The sequence below is a fragment of the Prunus dulcis genome, chromosome 4 (genome assembly GCF_902201215.1).
Source record: "Prunus dulcis chromosome 4, ALMONDv2, whole genome shotgun sequence".
Classification (NCBI taxonomy): Eukaryota; Viridiplantae; Streptophyta; class Magnoliopsida; order Rosales; family Rosaceae; genus Prunus; species Prunus dulcis.
This window is the reverse complement of record NC_047653.1, coordinates 4,905,543-4,929,890: the sequence shown is the minus strand read 5'-3', so window position 1 is coordinate 4,929,890 and position 24,348 is coordinate 4,905,543. Positions and strand designations below refer to the sequence as shown.

Sequence of the window (24,348 nt, the reverse complement as noted above, 5' to 3'; positions counted from 1 at the left end):
CCATAACTTTGAATTATTGAATCCGAACATCCGGGGCTCTGATTCACGATCTGCGAACTCCTGCACGTTTCTAAGAGTGCCTAGATTAACATATTTTAATTTGGAGACGATCCAAAGGTCAGAACCTATTGAACCAGGATAACGCACTATATGCGACAATCCATTCAATAGTCAAAAGACATCCGAATTGGAATCCGAGTATGCCTACACGCTCGTGACAACACAAGGATTACAACAGGATAAAATGTGGCTTCACCACCCTCGCCCACGCACCACCACAAGCGCGGGCAGCGCTTGGGTGTGTAGAATAATTTCAGGCAACGGAAATTCTCCACATCACCGCTCCTTCTTCCTACCCTAGATACTACTCGAGACGATGATCACTTTTTTCAACTACAAGGAGGTCCAATTCGGACGGCAACTGGCCGGAATTTCACTTTGAAATCAGGCCAAAACCTAGGTTTTCAAATCGGTTTCCCAAACTAAAAAAATCAATCCAATCCTAAGCAACAAACAGCTAGAACAGATAAAAAGAGGAAGAAACCTCACCTTTTTCACCGGAATCGGGCAGCGGAGGCGACGACGCAACGACGAGAAAATCTCCGATTCAAACCAGTCGATATCGTCGGCGAGAATCGAGTTTTTCGGCTGGGAAAACGGGTGGTTTGGGTTCCGGGATTTGAGCCGGAGCTAATGGTATCGGTGCCGGCCCTTGCCGTGGCCGGGCTGAGAGATTCGAAGAGAGAGAGAGAGAGAGAGAGAGAGAGAGAGAGAGAGAGAGAGAGAGAGAGAGAGAGAGCTGAGGTGAAAAAATCTGATTTTTACAAAACTCTTTTTGAAATAATTACAAGTTTGCCATTGATGATATTTTGCTCGTAACTTCTTCGTTACAACTCCGATTCAAGCCTACTGCATGTCTATGAATTCGGCTCAGTACAAGCTACCCAAAAATACCAGTCATGGTCCCAAAATCCTTCCGAATAAGAAAATAACCAATTTACCCCTACCCCAATGGTAAATTTGTAATTTCTTTTAAATACATTTAATAAAAAATTAAATTTAGAGTCGGGGTGTTACATTTCACCCCGGCCGTCGCTTGTTGACTATTTATCGATTCAGATGTTTTATTGCATTTATTTATACTAATTCCGACTTAATCAAGTCCACGATTTCTAACTTTCTTGATTATTGCGTGGACTTGGTCATTTATTTGTTGAATAACTTGGTCATTACACGGTACCAGCAATCAAGAAAGAAAAATCAGTTCAGTCTACTGACTACTATTCAGTGGTTTGATATATGGTCATAGCCCAACCCAATAACTATTGAAGGTTGGAGCCCCACCTCACTCTTCTCCTGTCCCAAAAACAAGCGTGTTCATATGATTCTGTCTACAGACTCGTCAAAAGAATCTCCCAAACATGTGTTATAGCCTGTGTGAAAGCAATAAATATTGGAAGTGTGAAAGCAGGAAATATTGGCTTGGTAGCTAGTAGGCTACTGTTTGATAGTTATTGACATTATTAAAAAGGTTGGCTGTTGGTGAAGCTATGAGGTACAGCTGCAATGTCCAGGATTAGGACACAAGACCACCTGCTTGTAATTAATGTAAAGCTAGAACCGCAAGCCCTCTCGACCAGAAAAATTATCTTCTCTCATTCTCATAGCAACTCCACCCGTTTGCCCTTAGTCATGGCAAGGATGGAGCTAGGGCAAGCACTATTCACGTGAATAGTGCTTGCCCTTGCAAATAGTAAATTGTGTCTCCACCCGTTGCCCTAGCTAAGGGCAATTACTATTCATTTTTTTTGTTTTTTTCACAAATGTTTTAATAAAAATAATTAATTTAGATAATATTTTTGGATAATATTTTTGGGTTCGTACATATCAATATTTATTATAAAATTCATATCTCAATCGGAAATTTTTTTGGTATTTATAGAAAAAAAAAAGAGTATTTTTTTGGTATTTTTTTAAAAAAAATTCAATTTTTTTCATTTTTTTATTGCACAAAAATTGGCTGCCGTTGGATTGGAGGAAAAAAATCTGATCGGAGAGCTCAGAGTGCGACACGTGGACTTTTAGGGCACTGTAGCGGCACTGTAGCGACTGTAGCACTGTAGCTAGCTGACGTCAGCGTGACGTCAGCAACCGAGTTTTGGACCTGGGGCTGGTTTGGCCTTCGGGCTGGCCCGAGTTGGTGGGTCCCACACCAAACTCGGGCTTGGACTGCACGCTGGAGGGACTTTTTTTTTTTCTGCCCTTGCCTCGGGCTGGGCTCCATCATATTCTCCCATATTCTCATATTCTAGCTTCTCATATTTTAGCAACGTACAGGTTGGGGCTGCCAAATGCTTTCAAATTCCATCTCCATGGACCATGCATCGTCCAAAAAATAGACACAATCAATGCGTAAATTTTCCAATTTATCCCTACTCTAATGGTAAATTTGTAATTTCACTTAAATACATTTAATAAAAAATAAAATTTAGAGTCGGAGTGTTACATTTCGCCCCTGCTGACTATTTATGGATTCAGATGTTTTATTGCATTTATTTATACTAATTCCGACTTAATCAAGTCCACGATTTCTAACTTTCTTGATTATTGCGTGGACTTGATCATTTATTTGTTGAATGACTTGGTCATTACACGGTACGAGCAATCAAGAAAGAAAAATATTATTTATTTATTTGACCGAGTATTTACGAAATCCGTACACACCAGGAAGACATTTTTTATTTATTAATTCCCTCCCTAAAACATTAAACCAATTCTTAGTACAAGGAAAAATCAAGTGGTGCAAGCCATGGCCTTACTTGGGAGCATGCTTATTATTGTGCAACTCTCTGTGGTTGTGCTATTAGGGGCGGCAATATTTACACCAATAGCAGCAGCAGCTCAAGCCAAGCCTGGGTGCCCAGAGAAATGCGGTAGTCTCACAATCCCCTACCCATTTGGCATAGGTGACGGCTGTTACCTCCGACCCGAATTCAACATCACATGCAACCAAGCCAGCACACACCCAACATACTTGACCAGAAACAACTTGAGCATTACTAACTTCTTCTTTGATGAGGCTGAGCTGCAAATAGCACATGATGCAGCCCATAGCTGTCATGACGCCCTTGGTAATCCCAGCAAAAGCAACAACAACAGCAACAACGTATATTACCTGATGCTGCCTCCTCTTTACACCATATCCGAAACCAAGAACAAATTGTTTGTCATTGGCTGTGAAGCTTTTGCTCTTTTGGATTTGCAGATCGCAGACCCTACCCCAGATAAAACAAAATCCACCCAGGGCTACAGTGTGGCGGCATGCGACAATATTTTACCAAGCAACAACAAAGTTCCTGACACATGCTCCGGCATTGCGTGCACCGAATCTGGCCTCGTTGGTGGATTGGTAGTCTTTGAGATGACCCTGATTTACTATAGCTTTGGGGAGCAGAACAGGAATGAAACGAAAGGGTTCTACGAGGAGTACCCGTGCAACTACGCCTTCCTTGTGGAAGACTCCAAGTTTACTTATGCTCCCAGTACAAGTTTTCAACAGCTCAGCAACAAGAAGCAGCTTCCGGTGGTCATAAACTGGGAAGTTGGGGATGAGCCGTGTGATGTAGTTGAAAAGAGCAATAATTCTTCATGCAAGGGAAATAGCAAGTGTGTGGACCGGTCCATTGTCCATGGTAAGCCTGGTTATATTTGCAATTGCTCGGAGGGCTACCATGGGAATCCATACCTCACAGATGGTTGCCAAGGTACTGATGATGCTTTCTTCTTTTTTTTATTAAAAAAAAAAAAATTCAAATATTTCATACATCAACATCGCCACAACATATGAAACATCATATTGTGAATCTTGACTATTGATCATTAACTTGATTCTTACCCAATTTTATTGCTTGACATGGGATTATTTTTCTTTCCGTTTCAGATATTGATGAGTGCGAGACTTCAAACCCCTGCGACAATGGAACTTGCCATAATCTAGATGGAAGTTACTATTGTAAATGTAATAGTGGGTACAGAAACCATGACCCCAAGACTTGCATCCACGGAACAAAGAACACTGCCCTCAAAATTTCATTGGGTATGCTAGTTAATTTCATATTGCTAGCTGCTATTTAAATATAATATGTATTGTAATTAACAGGCATACATGTTATATACGTTTGTCTAAGAAAATAACAATAAGCTGCTTTTATTTTACCAGTAATAATATAATTTTTATTAAAAAAAATTTGAATAATCAATTTCATTGTGATCATAGTCCCACCATGTCATATATAAAAAGCAAGTTTGACTTGGATTTTGCAGGTATCTGTCTGAGCTTCTTAGTTTTACTGGTTTTAGTCTTTTGGATATATTGCGGAGTCAAGAGAAGAAAGTTCAAGGAACAAAAAGAAAAGTTCTTTAAACAAAATGGGGGCTTACTTGTACGACAACAACTGACTCGATACAATGGATCCATAGAGACAGCCTCAATCTTTTCTGAAGAAGAACTGAAGAAGATGACAGACCATTACGATGAAAAGAGAAAGATTGGTGAAGGAGGGTATGGACTAGTTTACAAAGGTATATTGCCTGCAGATAAAAGAGAGGTTGCCATAAAAAAGTCCAAAGTCAGTGCCCCAATTACTGACAGCTTGGAGTTTGCTAACGAGGTGATTCTTCTATCTCAAATCAACCATAAAAATGTTGTGAAGCTCCTTGGTTGTTGTTTAGAGACCCAAACACCTATTCTCGTTTACGAGTTCATCTCCAATGGCACTCTTTATGATCACCTTCATGGAAAGGACAGAAAAGAACAACTTTCGTTGGAATCACGATTGAAGATAGCATCAGGTACTGCAGAAGCTCTCTCATACTTGCACCACTCCATTTCTAATCCAATAATACACCGAGATGTGAAATCAATGAATGTACTATTGGACAAGAATTATGTGGCTAAAGTAGCAGACTTTGGGGCTTCACGGTTGGTTCTGGAAGATCAAAATCAACTAGCAACTTTGGTGCAAGGGACGCTTGGTTACTTGGACCCTGAATATCTTCATCAGTCACACATTCTAACAGATAAAAGTGATGTTTATAGCTTTGGAGTTGTCCTAGCGGAGCTACTCACAGGCAAAAAGGCACTAATCAAGAAAAAAAATGAGGCAGAAAACCTGGCAAACGTCTTTGTTAGCGCAATGAAAGAGGGCCGGCTAGCTGAAATTCTTGATGCTGACGTAGTTAAGGAGGAACATGATTTCGAGGCAATCGTAGAAAAAGTTGCCAATCTGGCAAAAAAGTGTTTAGCGTTAAGAGGTGAAGAAAGGCCTCCCATGATTGAAGTAGCCGTGGAGCTCCTGGGATTAGTGCAAATTATGGGAAATAATACGGCTGGGGAAAAGGCTGATGATATCCAACGGTCTTCCAAAGATACCGACCACTTGCTCGGGTCACCTGCTGCTAATTATTATAATTACGTTTTGGATGTTAGAGGTGAAGTTGGTGATAGTGATTCAATTGCAACCACTACTGCAAGACGACCAAAGCCAAATGGTGAAGCCTTATGATCATGTCGTTGATTTGAATTTCAGTTTGTTACAATTTGAGTGAGTGCCTCGTAAAATAAAAGTGTGCAATGCAAGCAATACTTCTGTAATTGGCTGGTTTGTATTCAAAATGTCCAATGTATTCAAAATGTCCAAGTTATATAAATCTATTCATATAGCTTAACCTATCCCCCATATTGATCACCGCATGCCCCTTCCTAGCTACTCGCCTAAACTCAACTTATATATAACGTTGATTTCTAACACTTTCCTTAATCATCGTAATTCCTTTGTAATATGGTCTCCCCTCAAAGAAAAAAAAAAAAAAAGGAAAAGAATCATTATTCTTTTTCTTTTTCCAAAGTGTTCATCAATTTAAAAAGTGATATATATAATTTGGGACATGCATTCATGCTGGCGTGCTTGATGAAAAAGCGATATATGGGCCCCGCTCTGAACTGAAGCTCCTTTATTCTTATTTTTATTTACTAAGAACAACTGTGACTTCAATCCACGAAACTAATAAAATAGGGAAGGACTGACTCATGAAATGGTATCCTATAAGCAATATAGCAACATCAACTAGGAAACTAATAAAATAATGATGACTGCATCGTCTCTATTGATAGTCAGAAGAATTAAACTTATATTGAATTATTTATAATTTAAAAAAAAAAACACTTAAATAAGAAAACTCCCCTTTTAGATTTTCAGTACTTCATATCCCATTATGCTCTTTAAAAAAATCTTCGGAAATGCCCAAAAATTTTATGCAAGAAGTACTTCGGTTTCAATAAAAATACCTCTAAATTAATGGATATAGTAAATGAAACTAAAAACTAAAACCTATTTAAGTAAGTTTTTTTTGGGTCCATAGGTAGCTCGTTTCATATATATAGATATATATATATATCATCATTTCCCCATTTCTCTCACCACTATCTTGTATCTTCTATGCCCCCTAATTTTATTTTTTTTTTCATTTCCCCATAATTTTTTTTTTCTCATTTCCCCATAATTTTCTTATGATGCATGGCCCTAAGTTTGCCTGCACATGTGTATTTTAAAACGTTTTCCTCCATAAATGGAGAAAACACAACAAATAGTTGCGACAGACGAGCTCGCGGTCTTGGTTGACCATTGATCTTGACTGGACCAATGCTTGGAGATAGAATTCACTCATGCTTATCTAAAACAGTGCCAAATTAATCCGTCTATTATTTTGCTCATATAATATATCTTCCAAACAAAGCATCATCATGATCATGAACGATCTTGTTTTTATTAGAGCAACTCCACTCATTTGTCCTTATCCATGGCAAGGGGAAGTTAGGGCAGCCACTATTCACGTGAATAGTAGTTGTCCTTGCAAATAGTATTTTGTGTTTCTACCCATTGTTATGGCTAAAGGCAATTACTATTCATTTTTTTGTTTTTTTCACAAATTTTTTTTATCTTAATAATTAATTTGGATATTATTTTCAGATAAGATTTCTGGGTTCCTACGTGGCAAAACTATTCATAATCGGATAAAATTTCCAGATAAGATTTTTGGGTTCAAATTTCGGATGAATTTCAAATTTCAAAATTCAGATACATTTGGGTTCAAATTTCGGATGAATTTCAAATTTCAGATAAGATTTTCATCCAATCAAATCAAGCCACGTGGCATGTCTATCTTGCCAAAATTTTATATAAAACGAGAGGCTCAGCTCATACCTCTCACACCACATCTTTCTACATTTTCATTTCTCAGAGTTTAGAATTCATACTCCATTCATTCTCAATGGAAGATTTTAGGAGATGCTTGGAGAGGCAAGAGCAAGAAACAAATGAGAGAAACCGTAGAGAGGATGAAATCAATGAGTTGCAGAGACAAGTCGATGAACAAGTTGTCATAGCAGTGGCTTTGCAAGATGAAGAGAACCAAGGTCGCCGCCGTGGTTCACAATTCGGCCGCCGCCGGAATGTGGACAGACATAGGCATTCTCGGGGTAAGAATATTTTGGAAGATTATTTTATCCCAACTTCTTTGTACTCTGATGTTGATTTTCGAAGGCGATTTAGAATGCAACCTCATTTGTTCAATAAAGTCATGCATGATATTTGCAATTATGATGCATACTTTGTTCAAAAGTGTGATGCTGCTGGGATTTTGGGGCTTCTTCCGAAGCAAAAGCTTACAGCTGTTATACGAATGTTGGCGTATGGAGCATCTGCTGATCAGGTGGATGAGATTGTCCGGATGGGGAAGTCCACTACTTTGGAGGCTTTGGTAAGATTTTGTCAAGCAATTGAAACTCTGTACACTAGGGACTACCTGCGTAGACCTACTCTCAGGGACCTCCAACGGCTTCTACAAAAAGTCGAAGCTCGAGGATTTCCAGGAATGATTGGTAGAATCGACTGCATGCACTGGCAATGGAAGAATTGCCCAACTGCCTTGCAAGGTAATTACGGAAATAGAAAAGGCCAGAAAAGTATCATCCTTGAAGCCATTGCTGGCTTCGACACATGGGTTTGGCATGCCTTCTTTGGAGTTGCCGGATCCCATAATGGCCTCAACGTGCTGGGTCAATCCCCAATCTTCAACGATGTATTGAGAGGCTAGGGCCCTAATATCACATATCAAGTCAACAATACAGTGTACCAGACGAGGTATTATCTAGCTGATGGCATCTACCCGAGGTGGACCACTTTTGTCAAATCCATTTCGAATCCCCGATCCCATAAGCAAAAATTATTTGCTACCTATCAAGAAGGATATAGGAAAGAAGTCGAAAGGTGTTTTGGCATCCGTCAAGCTCGGTGGTTGATTATTCAAGGTGCGGCTCGTATGTTTGACGAGGAGATCCTCATAAGCATTATGATGACTTGCATCATCCTCTGTAATATGATTGTGGAGGATGAGTACGATTATGATGCTTTAGAGGTCTATGAACTGGATCCAATGAACACGGCCTTGACACGGATTTATAAAAGGCCCATAGGGCCAAGTGGAGAACCGTTTGAGCCAGAACCGTTGGTGAGGGATGGTCGTTTCATGACCCTGATGATAGATCGATGTACAGAGATGCAATCTTCATATATTCATGAAATGCGTCAAATTGACTTGATGGAGCATCTATGGGCGGTGAAAGGCAATGAAGATGAATGATGGAGCATAGATGATTTGGTTATGTTTTATTTAGTTATGGTTTTTGGTTGTGTTGTTTTTTTATTTATTATGGTTTGGTTGTGGTTTGTTATTATTATTGTGCCTTGTTTATAGGTTTTTTTATTTTAATTTTGTTTTGTTTAATGTATGGAATATGTTGAATAAAAAGGTATTATTGTGCTTTGTTTATTAAATAAAGAAATCCAATACAAGTCATTAAGAATTACTACTACTAAAATAAAATACATGAATTACAACAACTTTAATAGAAAACATGAAAAATACAAATACAAAAAAGGTATGCCAACTAATTTAATGGTTTCCATCATTTAACCAATCCGTGTTGCTAGGCCCATCATCCCGGAAAAGTCTTCTTCTCATAACATCCCTTCGTTCTAGCTTCCAAAATTGTTTTGTTTCAGGGGACATATGACTTGTATCCATCGTCATGGTTTCCCGATCCGTCTTGTCCATATCTTTTTTGCGCAAATACTCCCTTTCTCGTGCATACTCAGCTTGAAGGGCCAACTCGTTATCTTGGCGTTTCTGCTCCATTTCAATTCTTATGCCGTTTTGCCTTGCAATTTCCTCCAAAAACTTTGAATTATTATTGCTTGAATTACCCGCTTTCTTTGCCTTCGCAGCCTTTCGGCCAATGGGCCTCGACTCCTTTTCGATGGGTGAGTCTTGACTCATAGGGGAATCGAGAGGTGAATCCGATGTCATTGAATCACGGAGTGGCGTCTCGTTTAACACAACGGCGGGACCCGTCGGAATAATTATGAAGCGTTTGCAATATTTCACCACCTCCCAACATTCATGATGGTTGAAACTTTTTTTGCCACCCCCGGTTGCACCGAACCACATCTGTGCTTGAATCATCTATTTAACAAAAAAATGGAAATGCAAGGAATATTTAAAATATATTGGATATGCAAGTAACAAAAAATAATAATAATGGAAATGCAATTAACCTTATAAATAAATTAGAAGTGCAAGAAAAATTAAGAAACAATTGGAAATGCACGAAATATTAACAACATATTGAAAATGCAAGAAATATTAACAACATATTGAAAATGCAAGAAATATTAACAAAATATTGAAAATGCAAGAAATATTAACAAAATATTTGCAAGAAATATTAACAAAATATTTAAAATGCAAGAAATATTAACAAAATATTGAAAATGCAATAAATATTAACAAAATATATATATTAGGAGATTAAACTTAATAAAACGAAAATTATAAAATACTTACCTCGTTAGTACGATTTTCCCTGCTTCTATAGTTGTCCATCGCTTTTGCCAAGGCATCTCTCCATTTTCCCAACTCTTTATTGAGAATTTTCCACCTACTAGATAATGTCATCTCCGTACGAGTCGACCCCGGAATTTTTTCACAAAATTCGGCATGAATTTTTTTCCACATATGAAAAAATTTCATCTCATTGCCGGACACAGGACAATGACAAATTTGGAGCCAAGCCTCACACAAGGAAACATCTTCCATGGTGCTCCAAGCCCCTCCGGTTTCCATAGAAGAAGCCATAGAAATAAGAAATAAAAATACAAGGTGAAAGAGACGAAAATGTTGAGTAAATAGTGAGTAATAGTAGAAGTATAATAAAATGTATGAGGATTGGTGTTGAAAGTAAATGGTATTGATAGGTATTTATAGAAGAAAAAAAATCAGAATTTTAAAAAAAAATTTCAATTTTTTTCATAATTTTATTGCCCAAAAAATGCCAGCCATTGGATTGGATTCGGAGAAGCAGATTGGAGCGCTGGGGGCATGACACATGGCTTCTACCTGTTGGAGGTTGCGTCGCACTGATGTCAACGTGCAATGGTTCAAATTTTTTTTATCGCTGGCGCGTGCAATGCATGGGCCAACGGTAAAAAAAATTTGAACCAGCGCGACGCAACCGCTGACGTCACAACATGCGAGCTTAACCTCAGGCTGAACTGGCCTTCGGGCCAGCCCGACTTCGTGGGACCCACTCCTAGCCCGGCCTTGGGCTCACCGCTGGAACGAGTTTCCCCCCTCCCCCAGCCTTGGGCTCAGCTCATTGCTGGAGTTGCTCTTAGTGATCACAATCCCGGGCCAAAACTGCATGCCACTGAAAAAAGTGTGAATATCTCTCTCAACGCAAGAAAAAAGAAAGGAATAAGAACAAGAAGATAATGTAATAAAATAAAAGAAATAGACAGGTTGATTGAGGAAATAAATAGGAAAATTCATGAGGGTGCTCGGCTCATCATCATGATTCACGTCACGTGTCATATGACTGGCTTGCAATACCTCGGGGTGGCCTCTATTATTCGTTGACGTCCTTGATTGGCTTCGTGACATGGAACATGGAGATGAATGCATACATCACCATCCATGGTTAGCTAACCTGCACTCTCCATTTGGTAATTAGGAAAGAAGGTTTGGAGATGGTAAATCAATTGCTTTCCTATATTTGATAAGTTCATGCAAGAGAAATGGTTGTCTAGCACATGGGAAAGTAGGGGGGAAAGTGAAGCATTCCTCCCCGCTTGGGTTTTGTTTTCCCTTCTCATGTCAAAGTTTGGGAAAATAAGCCAACATTAAATGCATATTTTTTATGACCATTTTGTCCCCATTAATAATTTATAATTACATTATAGCATTAAATGCAGTCTTTTTTATTTGATTTCATATGGTATAATTGAAAAACTAAACAAATTTTGTTTTACATTTCTATATAAACCAAACATGTGAAAAGAATTTTTCATTTCCCATCATTTGGGAAAGATATGGGAAATTATTTCCCATCAAACCTTTTCTGCAAACCCAACGAGACGGAATCATGAATTTTCAATGAGTAAACTACATTTTAAATATTTTACAAATCAAATGCAGTCATCTTGAACTAAAAAGAGAGAAATTCCCAACTGATTTATCACTGGCCAGCGAAAGTGTCACGCCCCGGACCTGGGGGTCTGCAGAAACACTGCGCCCAGCGGGTGAGAAAATAAAGTAAAATAAAATAAAAAGAAGCCAAGACATGGGTTTAAAATATACTTCTCTTATAAAGATAGATCCAAAATCTTACAACTTTACAATAAATAAAGCTCTTTCACTCTCATCTAATTCAGCCTCGACTGCTTTATTCCTTTTCTTGCCTACTAATTCATCTGAAAAATTAAACAGGGTGAGGGGTGAGCAACCACAGCTCAGTAGGGACATGAGACCTTACCACAGTAGATTGATATAACTAAATTAAGCGACAAATAATCACGCAGCCAAATATCACATTAATAATGTTAATGCATAAATGAATGCTCATCATCTACTCCCATTAATTCATATAAGTGGACAAGCAGACCTGCACGTCCCATACCATGCTTATACCACTTGGTCCCAAATACCCATTTATATGAACTAATGACCACGTGTAATAGTGTTTTATATGTGCTTTGGGGCATATAGATGGTGACTTTAGCAATGGGACATATAAATAATTTCCAGAACGTCATTGAATTAAGATGCTAACTATTCAAAATGAGATTTTACCTAAGAGATTAACCGTTGAAACTCGCAGGCCAGAAATCCTCGAACATTTATTTTTAAATGGAAAAAAGAATATGTGATAGACAAATTGGATATTCTTTGTTTGGGCCCAAATATCTAGTTGGACTCAGTAACGAGCCCATTATTTGTTTGGTTTTGGACTTTGGGCCCAACTTTTTGAAATATAGACTCTCTTTCTCTCTTTGTTTATATTTTGGCACTTTTTAATACATACCCAACAAATGTCATCAAATAATAATGAATATTGCTACTTTTTTCTGTAGTGTGTGTTGTGATGCAAATGTCGCACACTTGTCCCAACAACGTGTTAAGTTGTAACAACTATACAAGGGAGGCAATACTGAAATGGGCTATTAAGGGTCTCTTGGTTCTTAGATTCTGGTATATCCAACTATCCTCAATCAAATTAATTAATATGATCCAACAGTTAAAATATAGAGTTTCACCTAAAGACCTATAGAATGACTCTTGTCGGCAAACACACATGTATGCCACCAAATCCAAGCCACACATATATGCCACCAAAGCCACGCCACACATATGGCTCAAATGTTTTGTTTTTAATTATCTTCTTCTTTGTCTTTGTTTTGACTTCAGAGTCGTTGGTAGGGTTTGATTTGAAGTCACCATTCCGACTTAATCAAGTCCACGATTTCTAACTTTCTTGATTATTGCATGGACTTGGTCATTACACGGTACCAGCATGCAAATCCAGATGTTAATGCCATCTCCGTGGACCATGCATCGTCCAAAAAATAGACACAATCAATGCGTAAATTTTCCACGGCAAGTGGCCATGGACTGCAACATTAAATTGGACCCCGCCATATGACTCTCGATAGGCCAATGCCTTGCGCACCAGTCATTACTGCACAAGAATTTGACATGCACATATCCTTTTCAAAGCTCCACTTTTAAGTAATTGGAAATTATACAGACGACTTTAACATAGAAAAACGGGAATGGGACATTTGCATCAACGGACAAATTACTAAAAATGAGAAGGAAATTCCCTCTAGGCTAGACCCCTGAGCCACGGCGTGATCCTACCAATCCTTATTCCTTACGTGGATAATATGCCTACAAAACGTCAGGCTTGTTAGCGGTTTCATCACTCATAAGGCTTATTATCACAAAACGTCCCTAAGGTTTACGAAACTATCAGATTGCATCATTAATATTTTTTTTTTTGTCATTCGTGGTCCTCAAGGTTAATATGCATTATCACAAATGGTCGCTGCCTTTAGGTTCCGTCAAAAACTCTGTTAGTTTACTGACGTGGCATATATGTATATCACAAAACATCATTGAGGTTCACACACCAATCACAAATGGTCCTTATGAAATTTTTTAATTTTTTAAATTTAAAATTCATAAAATATTTGTTTTCTTTTTAAAATTTTATGAATTATAATTATTTTAAAATATATATTAAATTTTAAATACATGTAAAACTAGATTATTGTAGATGTTGCCTCCATATATATGCCACATCAACAAACTAATGAAGTTTTTAAAAAATAATTTAAAATTCATAAAATTTAAAAATGAAAAAAACTAAAGGTTTAGGGTTCATAAATGGTCCTCAAGATTAAAATCCTTCTATAAATGATTTTTTTTCATTTATAAATAATTTTAAAAAGAAAACCCAAATTTTATGAATTTTAAATTAAAAAATAAAAAATTCATAAGGACCATTTGTGATAAATTTGTAAACCTCAGGGATGTTTTGTGATATATATGTATGCCACGTCAGCAAACTAACAAAGTTTTTGACAGAACCTAACGGCATGGACCATTTGTGATTGCACATACTAACCTTGAGGACCATGAGTGACACAAACAAATGTTAAGGATGCAATTTGATAGTTTCAAAAACCTTAGGGACGTTTTGTGATAATAAGCCTTAAAAAAAAAAAAAAAAAAAAATCTGTTCAAAGGGATCAACTTTCCTCTTGACAGTAGTATTTCAGTGCTAATTATAACCCCTACCTTCTTGTATCCTAATATTGGCCCAGACACAGGTAAAATTCCTCCATTAACTTATCATCTAATTAGCTAATTAGATGGTGACTTTAGCAATGGGACATATAAATAATTTCCAGAACGTCATTGAATTAAGATGCTAACTATTCAAAATGAGATTTTACCTGAGATTAACCGTTGAAACTCGCAGGCCAGAAACCCTCGAACATTTATTTTTAAATGAGAAAAAGAATATGTGACAGACAAATTGGATATTCTTTGTTTGGGCCCAAATATCTAGTTGGACTCAGTAACAAGCCCATTATTTGTTTGGTTTTGGGCTTTGGGCCCAACTTTTTGAAATACAGACTCTCTTTCTCTTTTTGTTTATATTTTGGCACTTTTTAATACATACCCAACAAATGTCACTAAATAATAATGAATATTGCTACTTTTTTTTGTAGTGTGTGTTGTGATGCCAATGTCGCACACTTGTCCCAACAACGTGTTAAGTTGTAACAACTATACAAGGGAGGCAATACTGAAATGGGCTATTAAGGGTCTCTTGGTTCTTAGATTCTGGTATATCCAGCTATACTCAATCACATTAATTAGTATGATCCAATAGTTAAAATATAGAGTTTCACCTAAAGACCTATAGAATGACTCTTGTTGGCAAACACACATGTATGCCACCAAATCAAAGCCACACATATATGCCACCAAAGCCACGCCACACATATGGCTCAAATGTTTTGTTTTTAATTATCTTCTTCTTTGTCTTTGTTTTGACTTCAGAGTCGTTGGTAGGGTTTGATTTGAAGTCACCATTCCGACTTAATCAAGTCCACGATTTCTAACTTTCTTGATTATTGCATGGACTTGGTCATTACACGGTACCAGCATGCAAATCCAGATGTTAATGCCATCTCCATGGACCGTGCATCGTCCAAAAACTAGACACAATCAATGCGTAAATTTTCCACGGCAAGTGGCCATGGACTGCAACATTAAATTGGAACCCGCAATATGACTCTCGATAGGCCAATGCCTTGCGCACCAGTCTTTACTGCACAAGAATTTGACATGCACATATCCTTTTCAAAGCTCCACTTTTAAGTAATTGGAAATTATACAGACGACTTCAACATAGAAAAACGGGAATGGGACATTTGCATCAACGGACAAATTACTAAAAATGAGAAGGAAATTCCCTCTAGGCTAGACCCCTGAGCCACGGCGTGATCCTACCAATCCTTATTCCTTACGTGGATAATATGCCTACAAAACGTCAGGCTTGTTAGCGGTTTCATCACTCATAAAGCTTATTATCACAAAATGTCCCTAAGGTTTACGAAACTATCAGATTGCATCATTAATATTTTTTTTTTTTTGTCATTCGTGGTCCTCAAGGTTAATATGCATTATCACAAATTGTCGCTGCCTTTAGGTTCCGTCAAAAACTCTGTTAGTTTGCTGACGTGGCATATATGTATATCACAAAACATCCTTGAGGTTCACACACCTATCACAAATGGTCCTTATGAAATTTTTAAAATTTTTAAATTTAAAATTCATAAAATATTTGTTTTCTTTTTAAAATTTTATGAATTATAATTATTTTAAAATATATTAAATTTTAAATACATGTGACAATATATTATTGTAGATGTTGGCTCCATATATATGTCACATCAACAAACTAATGAAGTTTTTTAAAAATAATTTAAAATTCATAAAATTTAAAAATGAAAAAAACTAAAGGTTTAGGGTTCATAAATAGTCCTCAAGATTAAAATCCTTCTATAGATGATTTTTTCATTTATAAATAATTTTAAAAAGAAAACCAAAATTTTATGAATTTTAAATTTAAAAATTTTAAAAAAAAATCATAGGGACCATTTGTGATAAGTTTGTAAATCTCAGGGATGTTTTGTGATATATATGTATGCCACGTCAGCAAACTAACAGAGTTTTTGACAGAACCTAACGGCATGGACCATTTGCGATTGCACATACTAACCTTTAGGACCATAAGTGACACAAAAAAACGTTAAAGATGCAATCTGATAGTTTCGTAAACCTTAGGGACGTTTTGTGATAATAAGCCCACTCATAATTCAACAAACATATAATTTGTAGAATATAGACCATACTATAATATATAATTCCTTCTAATTTCTCAAGGAATTAAGTGGTGCATATTATACAGTATGCCATGGCATTCTTACATGAGAGGATGCTTATTATGCAAGTCTCGTTGGTAATGGTGGCGGTGGCGACTACAGCAGTTCAATTAGCCCTACCAAACTGCCCAGACAAGTGCGAAGATGTCACAATTCCATACCCATTTGGCGTTACTGAAAAGTGTTACATGGGACCTGAGTTTTTCATCAGTTGCACAGCTAACGGAACAGAACTCTTGGGGACAACCAACATTCCTGTTACCAACATATCCGTGGATCTTGGTGAGATCCAAGTACATCGGTATGTCCTATGACTGCTACAACCAGCTGGGTGTTAAAAAGTAATGCACACTTGTATCTTGAATAATCTAGAAAAATTGAAAGAAGTTAACAAGTAAAAGTCACTGGAAACATCCTACTAATTATATAATATATTACAACTACAGAAATCTAGAATTATAAGACAACTTGTGGCTGAAAATAACTTTAAAAAAGTCAGTTACTGTGCATCCTTTTCCAAACAAAGCTGCCGACTTAAGCAACTATATTAATATGCTAGCAAGCCCAATTATGTAATTAAGCAAGAAAAGCTAAAAAACTACAGCTGTCCAATTCATACAATCATCAAACTCAAGTCTCTAAAGCTTTGTAACTTTCCTCCTTTATTCAAATAAAATTACTTTGTTATTCTTTTCAAAAGTTTTCCTTTTTAAGTTAAGCTATTGTCCTAAACACTACCAACCATTCTCCAAACCTCTTCTCGCTTAAACTAACACTGAGCTGTTGGAGAAAGATGGATATGAGAGAATATGAAAGAGAGTTTTAAACATAAAAGTAAAGCTATATTCATTTCCGAAATTGATTACAACACTAGGCCATCTTATTGGCTATAACATTCAGACCTTTTCATAACAAACATAACTCTTGGATTAGTTTCAAGAGTTCCAGACACAACTCTAGATTTCTAATGAGAGACAACTCTTTCTAAACATAGCTCTTCTCAAGAGACACAATTCTACTTAACAACTGATACATCTTACAAGGAGAAAATGCATTACGTTTAACACTCCCTCTTAATGCATTTGTCCTGCGACATTTAGCTTTTGTCTGAAATAGTAGAATTTCTCTCTTGGAAGTGCTTTGTAAAAACATATGCAATCTACTCATCAGTACCATAGAATTTCAATTCAATCTCTTCGTCTTCAATCAATTTTCTGATAAAATGATGACGAAGTTCTATGTGCTTTGACATGCTACGAAAGACTAGGTTCTTTGTCATGGCAATTGTGGACATGTTATCACACTACAAATTTGTTGGAGTGTTTTGTTCTTGACGAAGATCTGCTAATATTCTTCTAATCCAAACTGCTTCACATGTTGTATTCAAATTTCATGAAATTCCACAAACAAGTAAACAAGCTCATGCACTTTGAATTTCAAGAAGAAAGACAGAACCAATCTTTCTTGTATTGCTCAGACTCTTGAGTAGATAGGTGCTCTACTCTATGCCAGCCCAGTCAAATGAACCCAATAAGTAATAGAAGTCAAACATCAATAAAAGTCTTGTATTGAGGTACGAATTCTTTGAAATTTAATCACGATCCAGTTAATTAAATTTTTAGGAACTTAATGGGACAGATGGAGCCCAAATACAATATACAATTTAGTCAGAGTCAAGAAAATCTTCGGGTTGAAAACAGAAACACGGCAAAATAAGCAACCAATTAAACAGAATCTGTCCTTTTCTTTGCAATCAGTTCAGTCTACTGACTACTATTCAGTGGTTTGAGATATGGTCATAGCCCAACCCAACAACTATTGAAGGCTGGAGCCGCACCTCACTCTTCTCCTGGCCCAAAAAGAAGCGTGCTCATATGATTCTGTCTAGAGACTCGTCAAAAGAATCTCCCAAACTTGCAGGTTGGGGCAGCAAGATGCTTTCAAATTCCATTTCCATGGACCACGCATCGTCCAAAAAATAGACACAATCAATTCGTAAATTTTCCACGCATGTGGCCATGGACTGCAACATTATTCGAACCCACCATATGACTCTCGATGGGCCAATGCCATGCGCACCAGTCTTTACTGCACAAGAATTTGACATGCATATATCCTTTCAAAGTTCCACTTGATAAGAAATTGGAAATTACACAGACGACTTCAACATAGAAAAACGGGAATGGGACATTTGCATCAACGGACAAATTAGTAAAGATGAGGACATCCTCTAGGCTAGCCCCTGAGCCACGACATAACCCTACCAGTCTTCATTCCTTACATGGATAATATGCCTACAAAACGCCAGGCTTGTTAGCAATTTATTCATTCATAATTCAACAAACATGCAGTTTTGTAGAATATATAGACTATACTACACGGAATTAAGTTGTGCATATAGTATGCAATGCCATTCTTACATGAGAGGATGCTTATGATGCAAGTCTTCTTGGTAATGGCGGCGGCCGAGGCTACAGCAACTCAATTAGCTCTACAATTACATGCAAAATTATTTTGGAGGTTTATCATTTGATGACTACTCTTCACAACACACTTACTCTACAGGATAGAGATGATGAAGATAGTGAAAAATTTGAACCTCATAAAAACTTTATGTGGTACTAAGTCATTCATGTATCTTACCATGCAATGTATAAAGTGTAAAATATTGTAGTAATTCATTATATGTGAATGATTATGGTGTATTTAATATTCTTTCATTAATTACTACATATTTTCTACACTCACATTGTTTGTCAATTCGCTATATAATTAACTTAAATCACTTAACCCATCATGCAATGCATTTCCTTTCAATTTTTTGTGATAAACTAAAAGATAATTGAACGAATAAACATCATCCAAAGTCTCAATAAAAATTTCCAAATTTTTCTTTCTATTTCCGTGGTTTTTATTCAATTTTTACCAATATTGATAATATCCTGATATTTCCATCAAAATTTTCGTGTCTTTAGACCACTGATATTTCCGATACCATTGATATTTTAGACCTTGATTGGGTTATATATGTTACTTTTCAATTCAAAGTGATTTGTATGTTTTTTTTTAATTAAAAAAAAACTTTAATTACAAATGTGTAGAATAAGTCGTTGGATCTAGAATTGTTGTTTGTCACATCCTCATTTAAAAATATTTGTCCCTTATATATACGGAGTTACGGAGTCATTTCTCCATCCACATATATTATAATCCTAATAAACTAATAAAGAGATGAAATAGATGTTGTTGCAAGAAGCAATCCATGCCTACGGGCTACCACACACACAACTATATATATTATGCTCTCGGTCAACCTACTAAATTAAATTTATTTATGTCATAGTTACTTATAAATCTACATATATAGGATTAATCAAAGAAAAATTCTACGCCTTAACCAACTGTTTTTTTACTGCCACTATCTCCAATCTTAAAATTTTTCATTTCATATTGGAAATGCAGTGATATTTCTCCAAGAAGGTGGTCCATGCTAGCTACACAAAGACATACAAAATTAAATGATTATATAAACAGTACAACGAGAGTAGAAGGAAGGAAGGCACGACCTTACAAGGGAAGAGTAGGCTTACTATGCAAAACTCTTTGCTAATGGTGGGAGTACTGGTTGCATTATTAGTAGCCGCGGTTACAACTGCAGCAGCTCAAGCCCACCTGCTTCCGCGGTGCCTGAACCAGAAGTGTGGTAATCTGAGCGTTCCATATCCATTTGGCATGCTTCATGGTTGTTACAATGAAGAAAAGTTTTTTATCAATTGTTCCCAATCAATTGCATATTTGGCGGGAGGTAATCTCCCTGTGACTAACATATCTCTTGAGGAAGGTGAGTTGCAAATACAGATGCTTATTACCAAAGATTGTTATGACGAACAGGGCGTGCAAACCAATGACAGCCAAGACTCCTCTTGGATCGAGACGCCTGAATTCACCATATCCGCTACCAAAAACAGGTTCATGGCTGTTGGTTGCGACACTGTTGCACTTTTTGGAGGCTACCGAGGAGAAGAACAGTACATGAGTGGGTGCACATCTTTTTGTCAGAGCATTCCCAGCGTTAACGACTCTTGCTCCGGCATCGGGTGTTGCCAGACTTCCATCCCTAGCGGACTCAAAAAGCAGAATATAACATTGGAGAGCTATTACAATCACAGCTGGAGCTTCAACCTCTGCAGCTTCGCCTTCGTTGTGGAAAATGGCCAATTCACATTCTCCGGGGAGACGAGTTTTCAAGTACTCAACAACACTACAAGTCTTCCAATGATTCTCAATTGGGAAATTGGGAAAGAGTCATGTAGTGCAGCTCAAAAGAGAGTGGATTATCCATGCCACAAAAAAACTACCAAGTGTGTCGACCGGGTCATCGGTAAAACGTCTGCATCGTCTGGTTACTTTTGCCAGTGCTTGCCTGGATACCAAGGGAACCCTTACCTCCCAGATGGTTGCCAAGGTATATTATATGTACCATCTTTATATACATGCCCATATAATATAATACATATATATAGCTATATATATATACACCCTAGATTGTAAATGTTGACCACACAGTCTGAGTTTGACAATATCCTAATCTCACAACACGAGAAAATTAGTGTACTGCAATGTTTGTGCGTGTGCTAGTTAATTACTGTTGCTCAGAATTGGGGATTCTTCTTGATTGATACGTGATATATATCTATATATGTGTTTTTCTAATTTCTTTCAGATATTGACGAGTGCGCTTTGAATTCCACCCTTTGTAAAAATGGAAAGTGCAAAAATCTACCTGGAAATTACTCTTGCTCATGTAATAGTGGCTACAAAAACCAGGACGCCATTACGTGCATCAAACCTGCCTATGCAATTTTATTGAAAATTACGTTGGGTATGTATAACCAGCTAGCTATTTTAGATATAAGCATGCATCCTATATATTTTATAGCCAATTAATTCAACACGTTGGCCATACAAAACATACAGCACATAAACAGTGTATGCTATGCATGGTAAATTATTCATGATTCTGAAACAAAATTGTAGGGAAACAAATTTTATTACGAGGAAAAAAAAAAAAAAAAGAGGTACCTATGGAGTGTTCATTACAAAATAGTTAGCATTACTTTCAAAGTTAACAAATAGTTGGCTGGTATATTATTAATCTAGTTTATTAAATATGAGTTGATGAATGAAGACTTATTAGAAGATTTGTTAATACCCTATGTATTTCTGTTTTTAATTAGAAATATAGTTTTGACACCCAACCCCAGGATGCTATAAGAATAACATAAATAATTAAAGGTCAAAAGTCACTTTTGGCCCCTGTAGTTTAACACTTCAATCATTTTTGACCCTATAGTTTCAATTTCGTCAATTTTGCCATTGTAGTTTCCTAATTGTAGCAATTTAAGAACAATCCTCAAAATTTGCCATTTTGCCATTTTTGACCCTGAATAGATGACATAAAATAAGAATAATTTGATGGAAATTAGAATTGTCCTCAAATTGCTACAATTATGAAACTACAATGAAAAAATTGAAGGAATTTAAACAACATGGTCAAAAGTGGTTGAAGTGTAAAATTACAGGGAACAAAAGTGACTTTTGGCAATAATTAAATTACGAATATCAGCTTTGACTATGATTTTTAATTTCTGCAGGTATTCCTTTGAGCATCTTGGTTTTAGTGGTTGCGAGTTTTTGTATATATCAGGAAATGAAGAACAGAAAGTTCAACAAACTCAAACAAAAATACTTTGAAGATAATGGTGGCTTATTTTTAAAGCAAGAACTGGCTAGTTATGCTGGATCTGTTCGGACAGCAGCCAGAATTTTTACTGAAGAAGAACTTAAAAAGGCTACAAACAATTATCATGTAAGCAAAAAAATTGGTGAAGGAGGCTATGGAACTGTTTACAGAGGAATACTGTCAAATGAACAAGTGGTTGCCATAAAGAAGTCCAAAGTAAGTGCCCCAATTACCGAGAGTAGGCAATTTGTTAACGAGGTGATTGTTCTTTCTCAAATCCACCATAAAAATGTTGTGAGACTAATAGGTTGTTGTTTGGAGACCCAAACACCAATATTGGTTTACGAGTTCATCGCCCATGGCACTCTTTATGAGCACATTCATAGGAAAAACAACAAAGCAACATCACCCCTTTCATTGCCATTACGATTGAAGATAGCATCAGATACAGCAGAGGCACTAGCTTACTTGCATTACTCCACTTCTACCCCAATCATACACCGAGATGTGAAAGCAACAAATATACTGTTAGACGAAAACTACACTGCAAAAGTATCCGATTTTGGAGCTTCACGATTGGTTCCTGATCAAGATGAAAACAAACTATCAACTTTTGTGCAAGGGACAGTCGGATACTTAGACCCTGAATATCTTCAGTCAAACATACTAACAGAAAAGAGTGACGTCTATAGTTTCGGAGTTGTCCTAGTGGAGCTACTCACAAGCCAAAGGGCTTTTTGTTTTGAAAAGCCTGAGGCGGAGAGAAGCCTAGCAAAAGTCTTTGTTTCCTTGTTGGACTCGGATCGCTTGGGTCAAATTCTTGATGATGAAATAGTGGAGGGACACTTTGAGAGAGTCACAAAAGTGGCCGATCTGGCAAAAAGATGCTTAAGGCTAAGGGGGGAAGAAAGGCCCTCCATGAAAGAAGTAGCTGCGGAGCTCGATCGATTAGTGCCAACTATGGAACTGTATCCAAGTGGAGGAAAGCCTGATTTCCCTCGAACTCACAAAGATACCGACTACTTGCTTGGGTCACCTGTTTCAAGCTCTTCCTTTGTGGATATCAGAGGTGAGGGTGATGCTGGTAGTTATAGTAGTATTTTAATCAGTGCAGATTATGAAAGGAGCATGCAAAATCAAATCCAGATGGTAACGCCTCATGGAGATGGGCGATAATCAGTTGACTACTTGTTCCTAGTAATGTTCCTCTTAAAATAGAACTATGTCATCAGCATATATCTATTGCAACTTTGTTGTGTGCTTGCAGAAATAAGAGAACAAAAAGGTCCCTCGTTTGTTTCCCACTAAGTTTTTCATCAATCTTGAATTTATAATTTGATATATGAAGTACAAGCTTATCATATATGGTCTCTCCACCAAAAAGAAGAAAACAAAAATTCATTCTTCTTTACATTTTTCATCAATCCTAAATGGCATTTTCGCACTAAATTTAAATTTGAAACAGAGCAATGTTGTTGGCTGGCATTACCCGTAAGCTTCTTGAATTCATTCTTTTTTGCGAGTGTTCTAAAAATTGTAGCATATTGGTTTTCTAGAGTAAGAGGGTAAGATGAAAATGGAGACAGGCCTAGGGTAATAGCTAGGAGAACAAAAACATGTATCGCTGCCACAAAGACTGGAACATTATTGGATCAGACAAATTTGTAGAGGAAGATCATATATATATTACCCCTAATCCATGACTTAGAGACACACCATACCAGTCTTTACTGCACAAGAACTTACAAATGCCACAAACAATAGATTGACTTGCTGCTACTGATGTATGTTTAGGAAATCTAAACCAAATCTATGCTAATATCTTGTACCGTGGGTTGTAAAGTTATATGGTCCTTACTTGTATCCATTGTAGTTTTTTGCGCATAATACTACATTTGTCATGTTCCAAGTTGGTCTTCTATATTTATGGATGTTATGAATTGAAGATTTTCAGATTGAAAAGCACGTAATCGTTTAAGAAATTAACATGATTAAATGAGGTTTAGGGAAATGAACTATGGAGAAAGGTTGATTTATGTGCAGAAGTGACTTGATTTATGGGTGCTTTGGCTCAGTATGCCAGTGATTTATCAGTTGGGAATTTGTCACTTTTCAGTCCGAGATGTTTTTGGGTGGTTTAAAAATGTCTAGCTAGGATGAGTTTGGATCTGCATTTGTTTGCAAAAATAT

The 24,348-nt window shown here is 36.9% G+C and overlaps 2 protein-coding genes across 2 annotated transcripts; both read left to right on the top strand.

The window, feature by feature from the left end:
* The first annotated feature begins 2,789 nt into the window (after positions 1-2,789).
* Positions 2,790-5,646, top strand: LOC117624978 (wall-associated receptor kinase 1-like). The gene is made up of 3 exons (XM_034356527.1): positions 2,790-3,764; positions 3,941-4,096; positions 4,324-5,646. Exons 1-3 carry the CDS (start codon positions 2,810-2,812, stop codon positions 5,562-5,564), a joined length of 2,352 nt encoding a protein of 783 aa, XP_034212418.1. The 5' UTR covers positions 2,790-2,809; the 3' UTR covers positions 5,565-5,646.
* Positions 5,647-16,447: 10,801 nt separating this feature from the next.
* On the top strand, positions 16,448-23,334 carry LOC117624282 (wall-associated receptor kinase 2-like). The gene is made up of 4 exons (XM_034355435.1): positions 16,448-16,649; positions 20,200-20,880; positions 21,139-21,297; positions 22,070-23,334. Exons 1-4 carry the CDS (start codon positions 16,448-16,450, stop codon positions 23,332-23,334), a joined length of 2,307 nt encoding a protein of 768 aa, XP_034211326.1.
* Positions 23,335-24,348: the final 1,014 nt, after the last annotated feature.